General features: G+C 41.4%; 1 protein-coding gene across 1 annotated transcript; it reads right to left on the reverse strand.

Annotated features, from left to right (window-relative positions):
• Positions 1-14,221: 14,221 nt before the first annotated feature.
• Positions 14,222-14,902, reverse strand: DNAJB8 (DnaJ heat shock protein family (Hsp40) member B8). Its single transcript, XM_063296426.1, has one exon. It carries the CDS (start codon positions 14,900-14,902, stop codon positions 14,222-14,224), a length of 681 nt encoding a protein of 226 aa, XP_063152496.1.
• Positions 14,903-18,666: the final 3,764 nt, after the last annotated feature.

The raw sequence follows: 18,666 nt of genomic DNA on the forward strand, positions 1-18,666 counted from the left end.
AGATCACCTAAAGATCTACACAGTCTTCTAAAAATTGGCCATCTTAATTTGGAGGAGTGGTGGGGGTGGCTGTAGACAGCTTTGTGAAGAGTTGCAGATACTCTAATATCATGTTGCCAATTCCTGTCCTAGGAGTACTTTACCACATATGGGAGAGATTATATAGTTTCAGTTATTGTCTAGAATTTTACAACATGGATGAATAAGGGTGCTACAACCAAGAAGATCCTGTGACATAACCTGATTTGAGAAGCATTCTTCAGAAGGTGAAACAATCACATAGAGTCCTCTGATCCAGGTGACCCAGGTCCTGGCACTGGGCTTGCACCAAAATCAGTTCTGACTAGCAGGGCTGGTTTAAGCTAAGGCCAAGTAGGAACTGGCCTAGGGCACCAAAGCTTAGGGGACACCTATGCCACCCCTCCTTCTGAATCATTCTAAAAATGCAGATTTTTCATCAGCGGGAGGTGGCACCATCAGTCATTGTGGCCTAGGGGTACTATATACCGTATCCTTGAGCTGGCTCTGCCCAATAGCCTAGGATCTTTACCCAAGATTCTGATGCAGACTCACTAGTTCAGCCATCCAGTCCACAAGAACCAAGGTCATATAAGAGAAGGTGGAGAAGTACTGACGTATTTAATCACAAAAAAGAGAGTGTTTAGGAATAAAGGCCTATTTAATAGTAGCTTAGTATTCATGAATAGATCAGGTTTGATGAGCACCAGTTAAGATGAAGAAGCCACTGCCTTCAATATAAGTGCTTATAAACCTGTGTGACTGATTGCTTTGTAAGACTATGTAAAGCAGTCAAGAAGTTATATTACTTCACATTGAAAGTCATCATTTCTGGCCTTTTCTCATTTACTTAAGCCCTTCTTGCTTCTAAAGTTCATTAAGTAGTTGTTCTTATTCCTGTACAGCTGGTATTTACTGTTTAATTTTCTATTTATAAACTTTTACAGTAATGTTTTACTGCAAACTTTGTGGTTTGTCCACATGCTGTTAAGACACTTCCACATAAATGTTTTATACCATTTTCGGATCAGTTCTGAATCTTATCGATCCTATGATTTCACTTGCCCTAGTGGCCAAATCAATTTCTTTCTTACTCCATTCTGGTTTAATTGAAAGGGCAGCAAAGCTGGCATTTTCCTTTCGATTGCTGAGATTCTGCAGACATTGTGGGTGGTTCACTTTCAGGCTGGTGGGAATTCTTACTTCATCCCATTTTCTGGTTCCTGCACTCAAGCCAGCTATTGCTGTCACTTTTCTCCCCATCCTGAAAATGATTTAGCCTCCTTTCTTGTATACATTGTAAAAAGTGGTTGTCTCATGCAGCCATTGCAGTAACAAGCAATCATTGGTTACAGCAACTAGAGGAAGTATCTAGTTGCCTGGGCAATGGCAAAACATGCCTTGCAATGTTGTGTTGCATACTCTACTCCTTTTGTATTTGTGTCATGATTCCACAGCTTACATTTTGTTATTTTGATGAAATTGTGGCTTGCTGCTAATGCCTCAATCCGGTTGCAAAATTGGCAACATGCTTACATATGAAAAATGTTGACTGCTTTGTCGCGTATCAGTTTTTATTCCTCATGTTGGATTTCTGGTCAGTGACCATAATAAAGTTTTGATCTAATTTGTCAGCATGCTCTCATTTCACTTTCATGAATACAGGAGCTTTTAAATGCAACTGAGGAATGGTGGCAAAGTAGCTGGGAAGGCTTAGGAGGATTCTGATGCCTTGGATTTCATTTCTAAAATAGACCTTCCTTTGCATAGCTTTCCATCATAGTAAATCTCAAATTATTTTGGCAAACCATCAGACAACTAAATGGATGTGGTGGATGCAGTGCTAGTAGTGCATTTTATTTGCCTTTAGAAGTGATGGGATTCTTAGAAGTAGAAGTGAGGGGATTTTGTTATTCCATGGGTTTTGTTCTCTCCATTCTCTTATTAGTCAGCTAGAAACTGGGAGACCATGAGTTCTAGTCCCACCTTAGGCACAAAGCCAGCTGGGTGAGCTTGGGCCAGTCCCTCTCACTCAGCCATAGGACGAAGGCAAGGGCAAACCACTTCTGAAAATCTTGCTGAGATAATTGCAGGGACTTCTTCATGTTGCCACCATCAGTCAAGACTAATTTGAAGGCATAGAATGAGGAAGAGGAAGACAAAAGAAGGTGAACACTGACTGGTTGATGATGTTCTCTCTGTGTTGGGATTGTCAGAAATGAATTCTAATATGAATTGGTTTCAAACTTTGTGGAGGATTGACAGTATTCTTAGCCTATTTCTTGGAAAAGTGGTATATACTGTAAGTAATAAATAATATTGCTTCGTATCCCTTATTTGGGGTTGTCTATAATTCTGTACTATCACATCCAATTGGGCATAACTTGATATCCCTTTTTTGGTGTGCAGAACTACAGCATGTCATAATCACAAAAGCAATCCTGCACACCTACTGTATTTTGAAGTTCCAGGCAAACAGTGTTTTGGCTTTATGATCTGACATCCAAGGCACTTAGAGACATCTGCTTCTGCTGAGTAGTCTTGAAGTCCAGAACAGCCACCTATCACAAGGATTTCCAGATAAATAATTCCTCAGTAAGTACAATTATTTTACAATGTGTTTCAGAAACATTCATGGTTGTTACTGCAGCCATCTCCACCCCTTCATTGGTTCAGGAATCATATTCGGTTTTGAGCATGATGCCTTTCTGAAGTGGAACCAGCATTATTTTCATTCTGCACCTCCCACATGATTAGAGTGTTTTATCTGAATACAATCATTTATTCTTACTTTTGACATCTGATCAAGGAGGTCCATTTTCCTTCTCTCCAAATTTGGCTGACTCTCTACCATTTTCTTCTATGGTTTTCTTCTATCTCTCTTCATCTCTCATCTCTTGATCCTCTGCTGCTTCTCAGCATCCCTAGCCTCGCTTTCTGTTTCATAATAGTGTCTTCTCCAGATGATTTTCCTGCTTCTGTTGATGGCTGCCTGCCTGTCTCTTTTCCCCCCTGGTTTCTCTTTTTCCCAATTTTTCCCCCAGTAGTGCTGGAACTTCTTTCTTTTATTTCTTCCCCTACCTCCCACCCTCTCCAGTGCTGTTATCTGTGATTTTGGCAAAGAGCACATTTATTGGGGAGGAATATCCCCATGGCAACGCAGCAGATGGTGACTTTTGATTAGCTTGGCTCTTCTCCCCCCCCCCCGCCCCCCTGACTGCCAAATCACAATCCGTCTTTGAAATTAAATCAGGCTGCGATAGGATCAGTTGTTCTGGAGAGGGGACGAGAGAGAAACAAGACTGAAGTATTACAGCAGGAGCCAGGATGTAATGCAAATTCGTGTTTTTTAACTCAAGCAATAAACCCCCTTCCCTGTTCATTCTGGAAGCTGAAAGAACCACAAGAGACAGGATAATAAAATTAAAAAATAAGATTAAAAATATGTTATCACTGTGCATGGGTTTCTCACTTCTCCCCTGTTTTTGTAGCTGTGTTTGTCTTCTGTAACACTGATGTCATTTAGAACTGAGTCACCTGGGTGCTTCCTGGACTCATCCAGCTTCTGTTTAACATTGTTAGTATTGCCATTATGTCAGTCTGAATACAGCTGAGGAACATGCCAGGAGGATTTGTCTGAAAGCATGACAACTAGTTGGAGGCGCAGGATGCTAATATGTAAACAAGGCCTAGGCCAGTTGTCTTTAATGGGACAACCTCTTTCAAATAAGTCCAGAACAGGTAAAAGAATGTGAGATTTCTCAGGAGTTGAGAAACAAGTATTTAGTTATCTGGGAGCAAATTTGAGGCCATAATCCTAAATGCATTTACTTGGGATTAGGTCCAACTGAACACTGTGCAACGTACTTCTGAGTAAACAGGATTACATGTAAGGCAGTCTGATAAGTCCATTTTTAGTTATGAACAGACAGCTGAGGGATGAAAATGGGACATCTGAAAAGCTTTAGTGTAAGCCTATAGTTCAAATAAGATTGAGGAGAAAAGGTTGACCTTAGCCATTTGGATGGCAAAGGAAAATGTTACTGGGGCACATCCGAGTGACTGTGGTGGATACCTTTCCCATACAGCTGTATGTTGTTGGGAGGCCTGATAACAGGAGAGAATTCATAATATATTCTATACGTTGCCCCACATGAGCTAGGGCTTTTCATCTTGACAAACCCTTAGGGGAAGGAACCACATTGCAACAGTCCAATACCCTTGAAGGGCAGTAGTTGGTAAAGGCTGCATTGGAACCTAAGGGTTCTGGGTTCAAATCCCCACACATTCAGGAAGCTCATTGGGTCATATTGGCTAATTACTATCTTTTTTTTCCTGATCTACCTTGTGGAATTGCTGTGAGGATCAAAACTGTCTGCTTCCACCAGCCCACTTGCACGTATATTAGGGTTACCAAATCTGGGTTGCAGAAAACAGAAGATCTTTAGATGGTAGCAGACAGACAGATAAAACACTAACTCTTTGCTGTCAGCTAGTGGCCATCTGTATTTTTGCTACCCAGATCTGGGAACCCTAGCATACTGAAACCTAGATCTAGCCCAATTTCTGTGGCATTTGGTCTCCTTGAAGAAAGAACAGAGTCGAACTATATTAATGCAAGTTGGGAATTAGCACAGATCTGATGTGCTACTACTATACCCTTAAATTGTTTGATCCTTCTTTCCTGACAATCTCCTTTTTTGAAATATGAATTTTTCAAGGTTATTGTGTATGTATGTTTTAATCATAGTTTGTGAAATCACTATTTCTGCAAGAGTGGATATACATTTGCTCCCAACTGGCCAACAACACATACTTCACTGTTACTGAACTTCACTCACACACACACACACACACACACACACAGAAACACACACAGCTAATTCAAGGGCCTTGTAAGATACAAATCACCCTTATTGGTTCCTCTGATAGACCCTTCAGTAGATGAGACATTATCCTTATCAAAGTACTGTAAGGGTTAAACTAGGGCCTTTATGAGACAATAATGGTTTAAAATAAATAAATCTAGAGCACACCTGGACCACAATCCAATACAGAGTTGTTTGCATTTAAACCCATAGAAAAATGTTTCAGTTTAAGCATGCTCATTGTATTTGAGCTTACCCAGTTTTGCTGGACCATGATTAAAATGATCTTTTTAAAACTTAAAACTGTAGTAGGTAGGTGAAATCAATAGTGGATAATATACTGACTTTCACCAGATTAGGAAAGGTAAAGAAAACTGAATTAGATTAGCAAACAGCAGAATCAAAACAACAGTTTTCTGTGCAATACAGATTCATAATCTATGTTACTCATTACATTGGGAAGATGTAAGGTTTGTAATATAGCTTGATTTAAAAAGAAATCACCCACCATTGGCTTTCCAAGCTCATAAGGCAGTGATTCTTAAACTGTTTGACCCAACTACCCCTTTCCCCCATCTTGAATAATGTCATTACCCCTACCAAAACAACAACCAGACTCTGGAGTTTTACACATGCACCTCAGCAGCAGCAGTCCCAAACTGGATCCTTCACTCACAAACAAGCAATTACAGATTGCCCCAGGATATGCCCAAATTACCTGTCGGTTCAAAAACCACTGCCATAAGGAAATGCACCTATGTTGCCCAAAGTTTCCCTAAAACCTCAAATGCTTAAGAATGAATAACAATTCCAGATTTTTGAGCAACCACAGTATTTTTATATAATAATTAATTATTCAATATTTGTCACAGTCATTGCTGTTCATTTTCTATTGAACCTTTGATCAGTGAAATCATCTAATTTAATAAAATTAAATTGAATCTTTTTGTGAATGTAAAGAAACTGTATGTAAGTTAATGGTATGCATGTTATGCCTCTAGAGAGTAAAGTTGCATATTGTGTACAGTATGTCACCTATCCCATATTCAAGAAGGTAGAACTAAAGATTACATTGAATATTACACATTTAGTTAGCACTCATTATCATAACGATATGTATAAAAATGGCATATGGTTATATTACATATACTGAAAATTTAAACCATGTGTCCAAGGGAGTCAAGATAGTGGCCACAGCATTGTGATCAAATCCCTGCATCTTTTGTACATGTTTAACATCATACACACGCACACAAAGGGATGGGGCTTCAATTGTGATGCCATGACCTCCATCTTGCCTGTTTGCACGCACACGCACACGCACACACACAGACACATGGACACAGACCCAACACAGATGCTGCTACATTTTCATAAAATTCTCCTACCAAAATTTTTACAATCTTCATGATGGCAATATTGTACATTTTGGATAATGTAACTATAGCTCGGTGATGATATCCAGGCTTGCAACTAGTCTAAAAGTTCAAGGTAGGCATCAAACATGTTGGGGAAGCTTTTTTGAACCTTTTCAGATAATGTGTAGCCTACAACCTCTCCTCTAAAAAGTATAAAGAAAGGCAGAGATAATTTAGAGTAGCCAGATCACCCATCCTACCAGGACTGGTAGTATCTATGAATAAAAGAAACTAAAAATCGAATGGGCCTTAGTTGCCAGTAATACTTAAAGGGACTGAACCTGCTGGCTGGAATGGTGCAGCCATTATATGGGAAGGAGGGCACCAGATTGGGAAAGACAATTGTAAACTATGGCTTCATCCAATACAAGAAACGCCTTCTTTACTCCTCACTACTGTGAGTAACTCACATCCCATCTGCAACTGGAGCGCTGCATGCAGAGCTATACCGAATATAACCCCTGGAGTTATGGGATTCTCATAGAGAGTGAAAGAACGGGAGAAGAGACAACTTGAACTGAAGCACCCCGTGTGCTCCTCTATCCTCTGTTTTACACATGTAGAAAGGGAGGGGGGCTTTGATCACACAGTAGCAACCGCCATCTAGACTGTTTTGACAACCCTCTGCTACCAGGCATTTCTGAGCTGGGTAAATAAGAAACTCAGATGAACCTGAGCAGAAACTGAAGCCAAATGGTTCGGTAGTTCCACTCTTGTCATTCTGGGGTCTCAGTTACTAGTATGCAGCCCATGTCTGATTCCACAAGATCATTGCTGCAGGTGCAGAGCCTGCAGGCTCCTGAGCTGACCCACTTTGGGAGGAAGAAACAAAACATAAAATTAATAAACAGCCCCAGGGAAAATCTGTGATTGCCATCTTTCTCCTTCACATACCCCCAAGGGAAGTGGGAAAGGATGAGACAGGGCCACTTTATAGCATAACACATGAGACCATCCTCATCCCGCCCAGGGATCCTACTGATAGCTATGTGGGACCTGAGGTAGGTCTGCTTCTGTCCAGCAGGGCAGAGGTCATGGCTGCCCTTTCCTGCCATGCAACGGTGCACAACCTGGGCCCTCCACCCCACCTGCGCTTGCTCCCAATGCCACCATTGTGGTCTCTAAAGCTACTCTAAAGCGGGGTAGAGAAGGGGGTCTTAATCTGGGTTCCCCAAATAGATTTCGGGGGTACATGAACTTGGTTAGGAGGAATATTACAACTTTTGCTTCACCAACCTACTTATTTGTTTGTTTGTTTGTTCTGAATTTATATAGCTGCCCATCTCACATGCATGACTCTGGGTGTCTCAGTTAACAAAACACAAAACACAAAATACATAAAAATAAACAACAACAAAAAATCAATTACAAAAATGATTAAAAACAAAACTGAAATGTGGCCTGCCTTGTTATTGATTTAATGGATTGATAAAGAAGCACACAAATTACTATATTACTATATTACTTATTTGTTATTTTTAAATATTTTGATAATTGTATTTGAGCACAACTGATTTCCTTTGTAATACAATCTATATCTATGTATTTTATGCATATAAATTTGTTTTTCAGGGCAGGACTCTGTGGGTTTCCCCAGCCTCTCAAAAGTCCTGGCCCATAAAGGTTAAGAACCCCCAGTGGAGAGGAATTTTGCTTCCGCCTTGAGCGGGGTTGGGCGAGGCAGACCAGTTGCTCACTCCTGAAAAAGGCAAAAGTGTGAGAAAGAGATTCAGAACAGCCCACCTTGACTGTGTTGTCCTTAAAAGGGGGCTGTGAAGGATCTGGGCAGTTTCAAACACCATTCCTGGAATCTCTGCTGTATCTGTTTCTTGACCTGGCCTACCTCAAAGGGCTGACACCTCAAAGGTTTGCCACCAAACGCATTTGGCACTCCTCTCTCTATATTTAATAATCATGTTTCTATGTTGAACTAATTTAACTGTACTATATATTAAATAGTGTTTTTATTTTGGCTTCACCATTTTCACTAAGCAGCCCTCCCCATTTGAAGGGTGCAGCCCATAGCATACCACTCAGGGGCTAAGAGCATGTTTTCCCACCCCAGAAGTCACACAATTCTGCTTTTATGGCTCAGTCTTGTGCCACGGCAGATCTCACACCGTAAACTGAACCAGCCTTAGGGCTCCCCAAGAAGTCGCTAGAAGTTCCCTGAGAAATCGTGACGGAAAATAAACAAACATCGTGTTTTGAACTTCATGTGCTATGTAACACTAGCCCATGCAACGGTGGGAATTTTTGCATACCGTGACTCAGCTTACTGATCGTGCTAACATACCATGACCCTATAGATATAGTAATTTTTATACCGGGGTTCTCTGAGCCTGAAATTATTTCAAGGGTTCCTCTGGGATAAAAAGATTGTGAAAGGCTGAACTAAACTGACTGAAGCTATCAATATCCAGTGTTCCCAAACTTATAGAAGCCTTGCTCATAACATTAACAACACTGTGGACTATGCAGTATATTGGCTCCCCTAACTTACCATACCAGGAAATGCCCAAGTTACCTGTGAAGCACTGGCCTCTGATTAGTTTCTTGAGTCCAGGCTGCTAGAAGCTTCCTTTTCTTTTTAAATAAAGTTGCTTGGTGGTCTCCTCTTTGCAATACATAAATGAAGCCGTGATTGTTCTGTTGCCAGGATGCCCAGACTCAGACGTTCGTCATTTGAACGTTGGTTGCTTACAAAATAGATGTGCCTTCCTGAACCTGTTGCCTGAAGAAATGTTGGGGTACAGCCTCCCTCATACCAAACAATTCAAAACCTTTGGCAGCTCCCAAACCGCCCAACTTGAGAAAGTCCTCAAAAATAAATGGCGTACGAGAGACTTCCAGATGGAGAAGTATTTCAGATATGGGATTGGTGTAGAAGTGAAAGCTTCTGCTGCTTGGCCACTCATCTGATTTTTCTCAGAGATGGACAAGTGAGAAGTCTGCCATTCTTGAAAGCATAGGCCGGTTGGTGTGAGTGAAGATGGTCCTTCAAATAACCCAGCTCCTAATTGGGGTTTAAAGATAAAATTTTGCACTTTAAACTGGGCATTGGGAAAAAGTAGCACTGAGTGCAACTGATCCAATAGAGGTGTCACAGAAACAGATTGTCTAGCTCTTGCCAGTTCCTGGGTAGTTGCATTTTGCAGCAGCTAAACTACCCAGACTTAGCATACAAAGGTTCCCAACACCCAAAGCAGAGTGGCACCATTCTTCACACAGAAGTGGGAGCCAATTTGCTCGTAGCCTAATATGTAAGATAATTCCAACGTTACTGACACAGCCTGATCTCAATACAGTTTCTCTCAGTTGACGTTTCTGGCTTCAAATCCAGTCCAGGAAGGCATGAAGCAAAGCACGCACACACAAAATCCTCTTGTAACAATGCAAGATCAGCAGTAACTCTCCCCCACTGTTGAGATGAAAGCCTTGGGGAATTCCCTAACCTGACCATTTGCTTTTAAAGTACAAAATATCCAAGTTAAGAAGGGGGAGGTGGGCCGGGGAAATGCAAGGGTGAAGGGATCTGGCTAATGCGCTGCTCTATCAGGTTAGGCCATCAAAAAATCAAACCGCTTCCATCACTGTCCGAGGAGAGTCTTGCTTGTTGGTTAATATGATCGCAGCCATGCCATTGGCACTCCTGGGAGAGATGGCCACTGTGCCTGCAATGTACAGCAGGCTGGGAGTTTAAAATCCTATTAGGCAGGAACTAACAGTAGCAAAAAGAAAGCAGGTATCCCCTAGTGGGGATTTAAAGATGTTTAGACATAATTGGATTTTCCAAGCAGATGTCATTATTGTTAAACAGTTGCCCACTTGATATGTTCAAGTTGTTGGCTGTAATTGCTAAAATTAGCAGGTCTGCGCCAAGCAAAGGTCAGTTGGTTAATACTGTGATTTTGTTTTTTATGAAGTAATTCCAAATGCTTTTAAGTATTTCTGTTCTGCTTTGTTTTTTGCAGGCCAAGTGCTCCTTAAAGTACTATCAGGCTGTTAATGAAATCATGTCTGGGCAAACTACTAACACAGGGGCTAAATGCATTTGAGCTGAACTGGCTTTGTATGTGCATTATGGACGCCTTCCTGCAACCAAGCCACTGCATTCTGAACTGAAGGCACAGTGATTTTGCCAAGTCAGGATGGTCCTGTCGTTGGATGGCGAGGGGCTGTGGTCTGAAGCAGCTGATTTAGGATATTATGAACAGGCAGAAAGTTTAAAAAATGTACTTTTAATCCTGAGAAGATGGGCTTATTGGGGGTTTTTTCCCCTAAAAAGCCAAATAATTTGGCCAGCCACAAACTGAGAGCCAGTTTGGTGTAGGGGTTAAGGCACGTAGTGGTGACTGGCCCAAGGTGCCTAAGGTAGGACTACAACTCACGGTCTCCTGGCTTCTAGCCTGATGCCTTAACCCCTACACCAAACTGGCTCTCAGTGGGATGTTTGTGGCATCGGCATATGAGTTAGAGCCCCTTGTTTTGGGGGAAGGAGGAAAGGGGTGGAGGGTAATATGTCAGGAATAGAATACATAATAGCATCACAGTGGTAATGAGCAGGGTGAGTTATGCTGGGAGACAAGACAGGCCGCTCTTGGGGAAGGCAGTCTCAGTGCATCATGTCCCTGTGCACAGCCTCAGTGCCTGATCTTTTGGACGTTCCTACTGAATGGCCTCCCACATCCATGAGCTAACAGTGGATGAGAGGGCTGACCTGGTAAGCATTACTGAGGCCTGGATGGGCATGGGGAGTGGGGATTCCCTCTTGGAATGTGACTACCTGGTTTTCAAGTGTGTGGTACCAGCAACCCCAGGGCAGGGTGATGGAGTAGTGATGGTCATTCAAGAACCCCTGGTGGCTTCCAAAGGCGCAAGTCTGCGGATAATTGGTTGTGAGGCTGATTAACTTTTGTCTTGGTCACATGATCTCTGTTAGCCTTGGAGTTCTCTGCAGCCACTCCTAACTGCAGGGAGGAAGGGCCAATCCACAACAAGCACCTGATGGTTCCTGCTGAGTTTCAGAGGCAAATAGGGGTTGTTCCTGAGGCTGTGATGCATGGTTCAACTAGTGCCTTGGTCACTGCCTGGAATGAGGGGGTGGCAACAGTCTTGGATCAGATCTCCCTATGCAGGTTCTCTCTTGTGCACCCCAGAGTGCTCCCTGGTTCTCAGAGGAGCATTGGGAGATGAAGCAGCAGAAAAGATGACTAAAGTGCCAATGGCAGAAAACAAAAAACCATAAGTAAGAGCCTTTCCTAAAGATTATCTTGTGTTGATAAGGGTGGCAAAACATAATTACTTTTCCACTCTTATCACATCCACAGATAGCTATCCGGTGGCCCAGTTTAGGATGACTCAGTCCCTCCTGGGGAAGGAGGGGGAAAAGGAATATCTGCGGGGCTGCTGTGGAGACTACTGTAGGCATGTATCAGTTACATCACTCAGATCTGCTATTAGTCTGATTTCAGCTGTGTAAGCCTTTTGGAGTTGACTGAGGCACAGTCTAGTGTGATCAGTAGGAAAAGTTTGAGCCTGTTGGTCTTAAGTGGGTAGACTCCTCAGGGCTGTAAATACGGCTACTTGTATATTAGGTCTATGTCTGTATATCCCATGTCCCACGGTTGGTTAAGGCTTCCCAGGAGAAGTCATGTGGTTGAATCCAGATGATGGTGAATGCATCTTTCAGGGAGGGGATAGATCCCCTTACAGCACCTAAACCCCATTAACCAGTTAAGCGGGCTGTAGGAACAGGGCTAGTAGGCTGTTGTCAGCATAAAATAAGTCAGAGAAAAGAACCATTATGCCCTCTTGAGCTTCTTGGAGGAATGGAAGACTATAAAAATCCAATTGGTTTAGGACCAAAGGAAGCTCTATGTGATTTGAAGTGCTTCAGGCTGCATTGTGATTTGTAGTAAGTCCTAATAAAAGTAATATTAAATGATTGTGAATGCCCTCCTGATTATATAGCAGTCTGTTTTGCCATCTTTCTTCAAATATCACTTCTACACGTAAAAAACTATCTTCTTTCAGACTAAATCTAGCTTATATCAGGCGAATATTTATTTATTTATTTATTTATCTATCCCGCCTTTATTATTTTTATAAATAGCTCAAGGTGGCGAACATACCTCATTCTCCTTCCTCCTCCTATTTCCCCCACAACAACCACCCTGTGGGGTGAGTTGGGTTGAGAGACAGTGACTGGCCCAAGGTCACCCAGCCAGCTTTCGTGCCTAAGGTAGGGCTAGAACTCTCAGCCTCCTGGTTTCTAGCCCGTTGCCTTAACCACTAGACCAAACTGGCTCTCATATGCATCAAATATCGTATGTATCAAATATGACTTGCTAGATGACTTCAGGGTTCTGTGCTAAAGTAACCAGTGCTGTGCTGTCTCAAACTCTTCCCATGCCGATGGACCATGGCTCCTCTAGGTGCCAGGACAAGGTCCATTTCAGCTCTGCTATCTCATAATAATCTTATTAGAAGTACCAAGAACCGAGCATAGACATCCCACACGCAAAGTTTAAACAAAGAGTTCTATTAGCCATTGTGGTGTAGTGGTTAAGTTGGTCTAGGACCACAGAGATTCAGGTTCAAACTATGGAAGCTCAGTGGGTGATTTTGACCATTTACTTAGTCCAACCTATCCCACAAGGTTAAGTTGTGGGGAAAATAGGAGGAAGGAGCTCTTGAATAAAAAGGCAGGATATAAATCTAACAATAAATACTGTAAATAATAAGAAATGTTGCTTTTAAAATCTTTGGTAGCACTATGGTCTTTCTAACATCAGTGCATAATGTTAATTTAAATATGCAGACCAATGTCTTAAAATACATTGAATTTGTACAGCAAATGTGGTAGACTAAGGCTTAACAGGTTCATGTTTCTGTCAAAGTAATATACTCACTGATCTTTAGCAACTTAATATTTTGGTCCAGCAAAGGATATAATCATATAATCAGGAAAATATTAGATAAAGATATATAACTTTGGGAGAGGGTTCCCTAATTGTAATCTAAATTATTGTTGTTTCGTTTGTCTCTTGAACTGTCCCCAGTCCATGCTTCAAGATTTATTGGACAAATTCATTGTTTCTTATCAAATGGCATCCTAGTTGCTTCTACTAACTTTTCCAACTTACTTCTTGCAATTTTATTATACATCCCAAATATTTCATTTTGGCATATATAAATTTGGTATCTTCATTTTTTAAAAAAATATTTTCTAGTTTTTAAAAACAATATATGCTTGGCTTATCTTAAGAACAGGTCAATAGTTTCTAAGTGTGTGTGTGTGTGTGTGTATGTTTTCATTCCATACAAAAATATATTAATGTACTATAGTTTGCATATTCTAATCTAAAAGAAGACTTAAAGCTCCAGAAAGAAGTTGATTTGATCATTGATATTGTTAACTTTATTTCTGTATGTCTACAGAACCATCAAAATTCATTTTTATCCAGAAGAATTTCTATCCCAGTTCTTCTATCATTTTCATGACTGTCTTTATAATTACATATTTTCTGTTTAATTCAGAGTTACACTGCTGTGTATGCACAGTTGATCCTGTCCTCAAAACTTTTGTGCAAAAATATTCTAATTAAACACCTGTCCAAGTTGGATATTTGTCCCCCAGCAATTGATTTTAGAGGATAACAACCTAAAACAGTAAGATCATTGACCATATACTGAGGTGATCACATGAAGCTATTTTGGGGATCACTCAAAAGAAACCACACCCTGACCACCACAGTACAGAATTATTCCAAGTAATTCAGAAGTCATTACCACATAGGTCTTGAACTCAGTGAACGAGTTTATTAGTTGGTTTCCGTTTTTACGGAACAAGAGTCCTTTTAAGATCGTTCAAGCAGCTGACTATCGCTTTTTGGACAGACAAGTGGAGAGTTATTAGCATTTCAACTGTTCTCTTCCATTTACTCTTATGGACTTCAGTTGACCATCCTCCTCGATTTCAATCCTTTCTTGCCCATTCTCGACAATTTTTCGGGTGGTGATTCTCCGTCCATTGATCACTTCTGTAGAAGTCGCTACAGATCTGAAATTCTGTGCTCCACTGCTATCATCGCCAAAGGACCTGCAGGAGAACATAGTGTGCACACCGGGCCCAAGGGAATTAAATGCAAGATTGGAAAAGGCACCAAGTCCAGAAAAGAGGCCAAAGGGACTTTGCAACCCGCTTTGGTTTTCCTCTACACGATTGTCATTGTCAAACTCATTGTCCCAGAAGTCGTGTGCGAAGATGTCCATTCCTCCAAAAAACTCTCTGAAGATCTCATCAGGGCTGCGAAACACAAAGTCAAACTCAGGCGGGCCACGGAAGTAAGTGCCAGAGGCTCCTCTCCCTCTGAACCTTGGCTCCTTGACAGGCCGGTCATAGAGCAAGCGTTTCTGAGGATCTGACAGAACTTCATAGGCCTCAGCTACAGCTTTGAATTTCTTCTCTGCATCTTCCTTGTTATAAGGATTCTTGTCAGGGTGCCACTTTAATGCCAGCTTACGGTAGGCCCTTTTAATGTCTTCTTGCGAGGCATTTTGGTTCAGTCCTAGGACTTCGTAATAGTTAACCATCCCAAAGAAAAAGGTAGCTGGATTTGGAGACTACTTGGCTGGTTTTCCCAGGGGACACAAGGTCCTGTATGGTCTGGATCCAAGGGATCCAGTAGTTTCAGTCGTGGCACTTCTTTCCTCACAGCCCAATGGTAATGGTTTTGGTGCCAAAGGGAAAGAGAAAGGCTGCTTGCTCATATTGTTTGATTTCAAGGCATTTGCTGCTGAGTTGTATTGTGACATCAGAAGCATCTCAGCCAATCAGTGGGGAGAGGCTTTCAATTCCTTTGAGACATGCACCAGTCCTATTGGTTGGGACTGCTATGTAAATTAGCTCTCTTGAAAGGTCATATTTCACATCTATGATGCAACTCATGCCAGAAGTCTTAGATTGGAAACTTTTCATAGGAAGAGTATTTTGCTAGTTTGTAGCCAGTGCTGCTTGATTTATGATGAATGTTCGCCAAAACAACACTGGGCATGTTCCTGTTCAGGAGGTCCTTTACTCTTGGTTGGGCACTTATTCCATAAACCATAAGAGTGGAGTGCATGCTATGCGCTGGTTGCATACAGTTCCCTGGGTGCTTTTTTTTTTTCTCCAGTCCCTGGAGCCTCCTAGACTCATGTCCCTGAAATTTGACAGCAAATCTCTGAACATCAGCAGAATAAATTTTCATCAATTTCAGGTGGAAAACAAAAGACGTATAGTGACTTAAAGCCTTTTGATAGGAACAGTACATTTCAAAGGATAAAATGACCACCTCAAAAAGAATTTAAAAAGAAAAAAAAAGATAAATTTACCCCTGCCCATATCCCATCCCCCACCTCCTGGAGCTCTCAGTGACTGAAAGGGCAAGGGAGGATAGATCTCCCCCAGCCAACTTCTGATAAAAGAAAGTCCACTGGTGCCTGGGTTCCTGCTTCTTGATGACAACTCTGTGGGTTTGACTTTTACCACTCATCTGGATGGACAGAAAATGGCACACAGGTAAGTGCAGCATAGCCCCATCATAAACACTGTGTGGGCAGTGCTTGTACATGCCAAAGATGCCTCTTTGATGGGGCACCAGCCGCAATCCCACCCCCAGCTCCACCCTGCTGTTTGGATTCACCATGACCCTTGCATGGAAACTACCTTTTGGGGCGATAGCGAGCTGAATCTGAAATGGTATTTGCTTCTTCCCAGGAACTGATCAGTCCCCACATCTAAGAGTCAACAGCAGGCATCGTGGAGTCTCGGCAGTTTCAGTGCCTGCCCCTGCTGTAAGTCTGGCTTGTGTAACTGAGGGCAGGAGAGAGAGACAGACTATGAACTGAGGTGCGTAGGCAAACTGGAGAGGAAGAAGGAGCTGAGAAGAAATCAAGGGTGGGACAAGAGAGCTGCCCACGTGAAATAACTACCCACAGGGAAACTAGCTAGGCAGCCCAGTCCCTAGAAATGGAGGCTTTGAAATGAGAAATGTTTTTCGTATCTTAAATCTCAAGTACAAACAATAAAAACCAGCCCAGGCTGTGTTCTTTGAAGAGAAAGTACGAGTGACCTGAGCAGTGGTTATCAGCAGCGTCATTAAGATAAACCCTTAACATGATTTAAAGCATCCGAAAGTGAAGGCAGCACTTTCAGATACTAACAAAATGGCCTGACATTGGGGATGAAAATCAATAGTAATCAGATGTCACTGAAAATACTCAAAAGTGTCCCCTGACTGATGGAGGTGAGATTAGTGTAAATATTTGTATTCTAATCAGTGGCACGTGAGGGTTGGAGGCAGCCTCTCTGTCTATTTAATTAATGGAGTGGCTTTTAAAAAGGATCCTAATCATATGTGATTGTATCTGCTTATCAACATTTTTGCTAATTAGATGATATGGAGGCAGTCGTTCTGCTAATTCCCTCATCTGAAGAGCATATCCTGCACAGATAAAGTGCAGTCTCTTTTTTAATAAGAAACAATCATGAAACAGACTAACCTTAATGGTGATTATTTTCCTTGGAGCTTTCAATCCTCCTCCACCTCTCCTCTTACTTAGCTTGTTCTTCCAGAATGTCAGACAAAGTTCCTGTGGTCTTCACCCAACTGCTGCCATTGCATTAAATATGACAGACATAGTGGCAAGGAATACCTTGAAGGTCTCCTGAGTGCTTTTCATTCTTTGATATTATACCCACCTCCAGTGACTACATGTCTTGCTGCTGGAGCTCTCAAAAAAGTTGAGGTTCATAAACCAATCATCTGATCACTTCCACATTTTAACTCCAAGAAGCTACATCAAAACATAAACTTCTTCATATCCACAGCTGATGTCTAAATGATCCCCTTGACTAGCTAAGGACTTAACAGGGCATGCAGCATTACCCTCAACCCAGTATAATCAACAGCAATGCTGGCTAGATTAATGCGATTTCTAATCCAAGATGTTTGTGTGTACGTATATGTGTGTTATAGACTGGAAAGATCTGGCTCATAGTATTTATATTATAAACTGTATAAACTCTAAGTTCTCTGAATGGCTCACAACTGAACTTCTTACATAATGTTCTGTGGAATGTTAGGATTCTTCATACAATTTATAGATGTCCAACAAGCTGATACAAAGGGCCAAAATAAGGTTTTGATCCATCTAGTTTCATTCTTCAAGCAAGAATCACTTCCATAAATGAAGATGGGATATTGGCAAGTCTTTCTTCAGACATCACTTTGAAACAACTGGGGTTTGGGGTGAGAGATTATTAGAAGACTTTTGGATGAAAGGTCATAGAATGAATTTTTACTGAAAGGTCACTGAAGAGCGTCCTGTCTTGTGCTCCAAAATATACCCTGTGAAAGTGGGTTTTTAGCACATGCTACAGTCAGGATCAATGATCAGAACAGGCTGGATATTGCACTGACTCTAAGACTTCCTTAAAGTAATTTCACTCCACAAACTGATGGAATATGCCACCATATGCAAGCTTATACATCTCATTAAGATGTTTGATTGATGTATTAAATATAAGGAAAAATAAAACATGTTTTAATAACCACCTTACTTACATGATTTCTTTTAGTTATTTTCTTGTTTTAAAGAAACAATCCTAGGTATTCTGTATATCTGAATGTGTGTGTTTGTATGTGTGTAGAATAGTTTAAGAAATGTTGGTTTACAATACTGTGAGACCTTGGGAAAGTAGGAACAGTTTTTCACATCTAGTTCCATCCCACTAAGGATACATTCACAATGAAGCACTTTATTACCAGTCCTAAGGTAAACTTCTGATCTTTAAGAGGGTAGATAAGTATGTGTATTTGCAAGAAAAATTACCTGTTCTGCCAGGTCTTTAAATATGACTGCCATCTACTGTACGTCTTATGGTTTTCCTAAAAGATGCCAGGAACTAGGATCATTATGCTGGTGGAGTTAAACATTATCTCAGTGCCACTTCTCTGGCACAAATAGCACCTGCCCCCCAAATCACTATTCTTCATAGAAGGGAAACAAGGAGATACCAGCTCTGAAGATGAGGGAAATCGGGCAGGAGGACACAGTCCTGCAAGGGAACTTGTTGATACCTAGTACTTGTCCTTGAACTGTCAACTGCAATCCAGGTCTGTTCCGTGCCCACCCACAACCTGCCTCCACACAGCTGCAGAGTAAAAAGATGCAAGAAGGTTGAATTATGGCTTAATCTATTAAGCATGATTATTTTCTGTTATTCAAGATTCTGCCTATGTACAGTATGTGTGCGTGTGTTGTTGCTGCTGCTGCTGCTGCTGTTCTATTTTTTAAAAAATCTATTGTACATT

This window comes from Candoia aspera, chromosome 2 (assembly GCF_035149785.1).
Source record: "Candoia aspera isolate rCanAsp1 chromosome 2, rCanAsp1.hap2, whole genome shotgun sequence".
Classification (NCBI taxonomy): domain Eukaryota; kingdom Metazoa; phylum Chordata; class Lepidosauria; order Squamata; family Boidae; genus Candoia; species Candoia aspera.

Bases quoted from the DNA above. Each gene is read 5' to 3' on its own strand.
- DNAJB8 (XM_063296426.1), bottom strand. From the start codon at position 14,902: ATGGTTAACTATTACGAAGTCCTAGGACTGAACCAAAATGCCTCGCAA.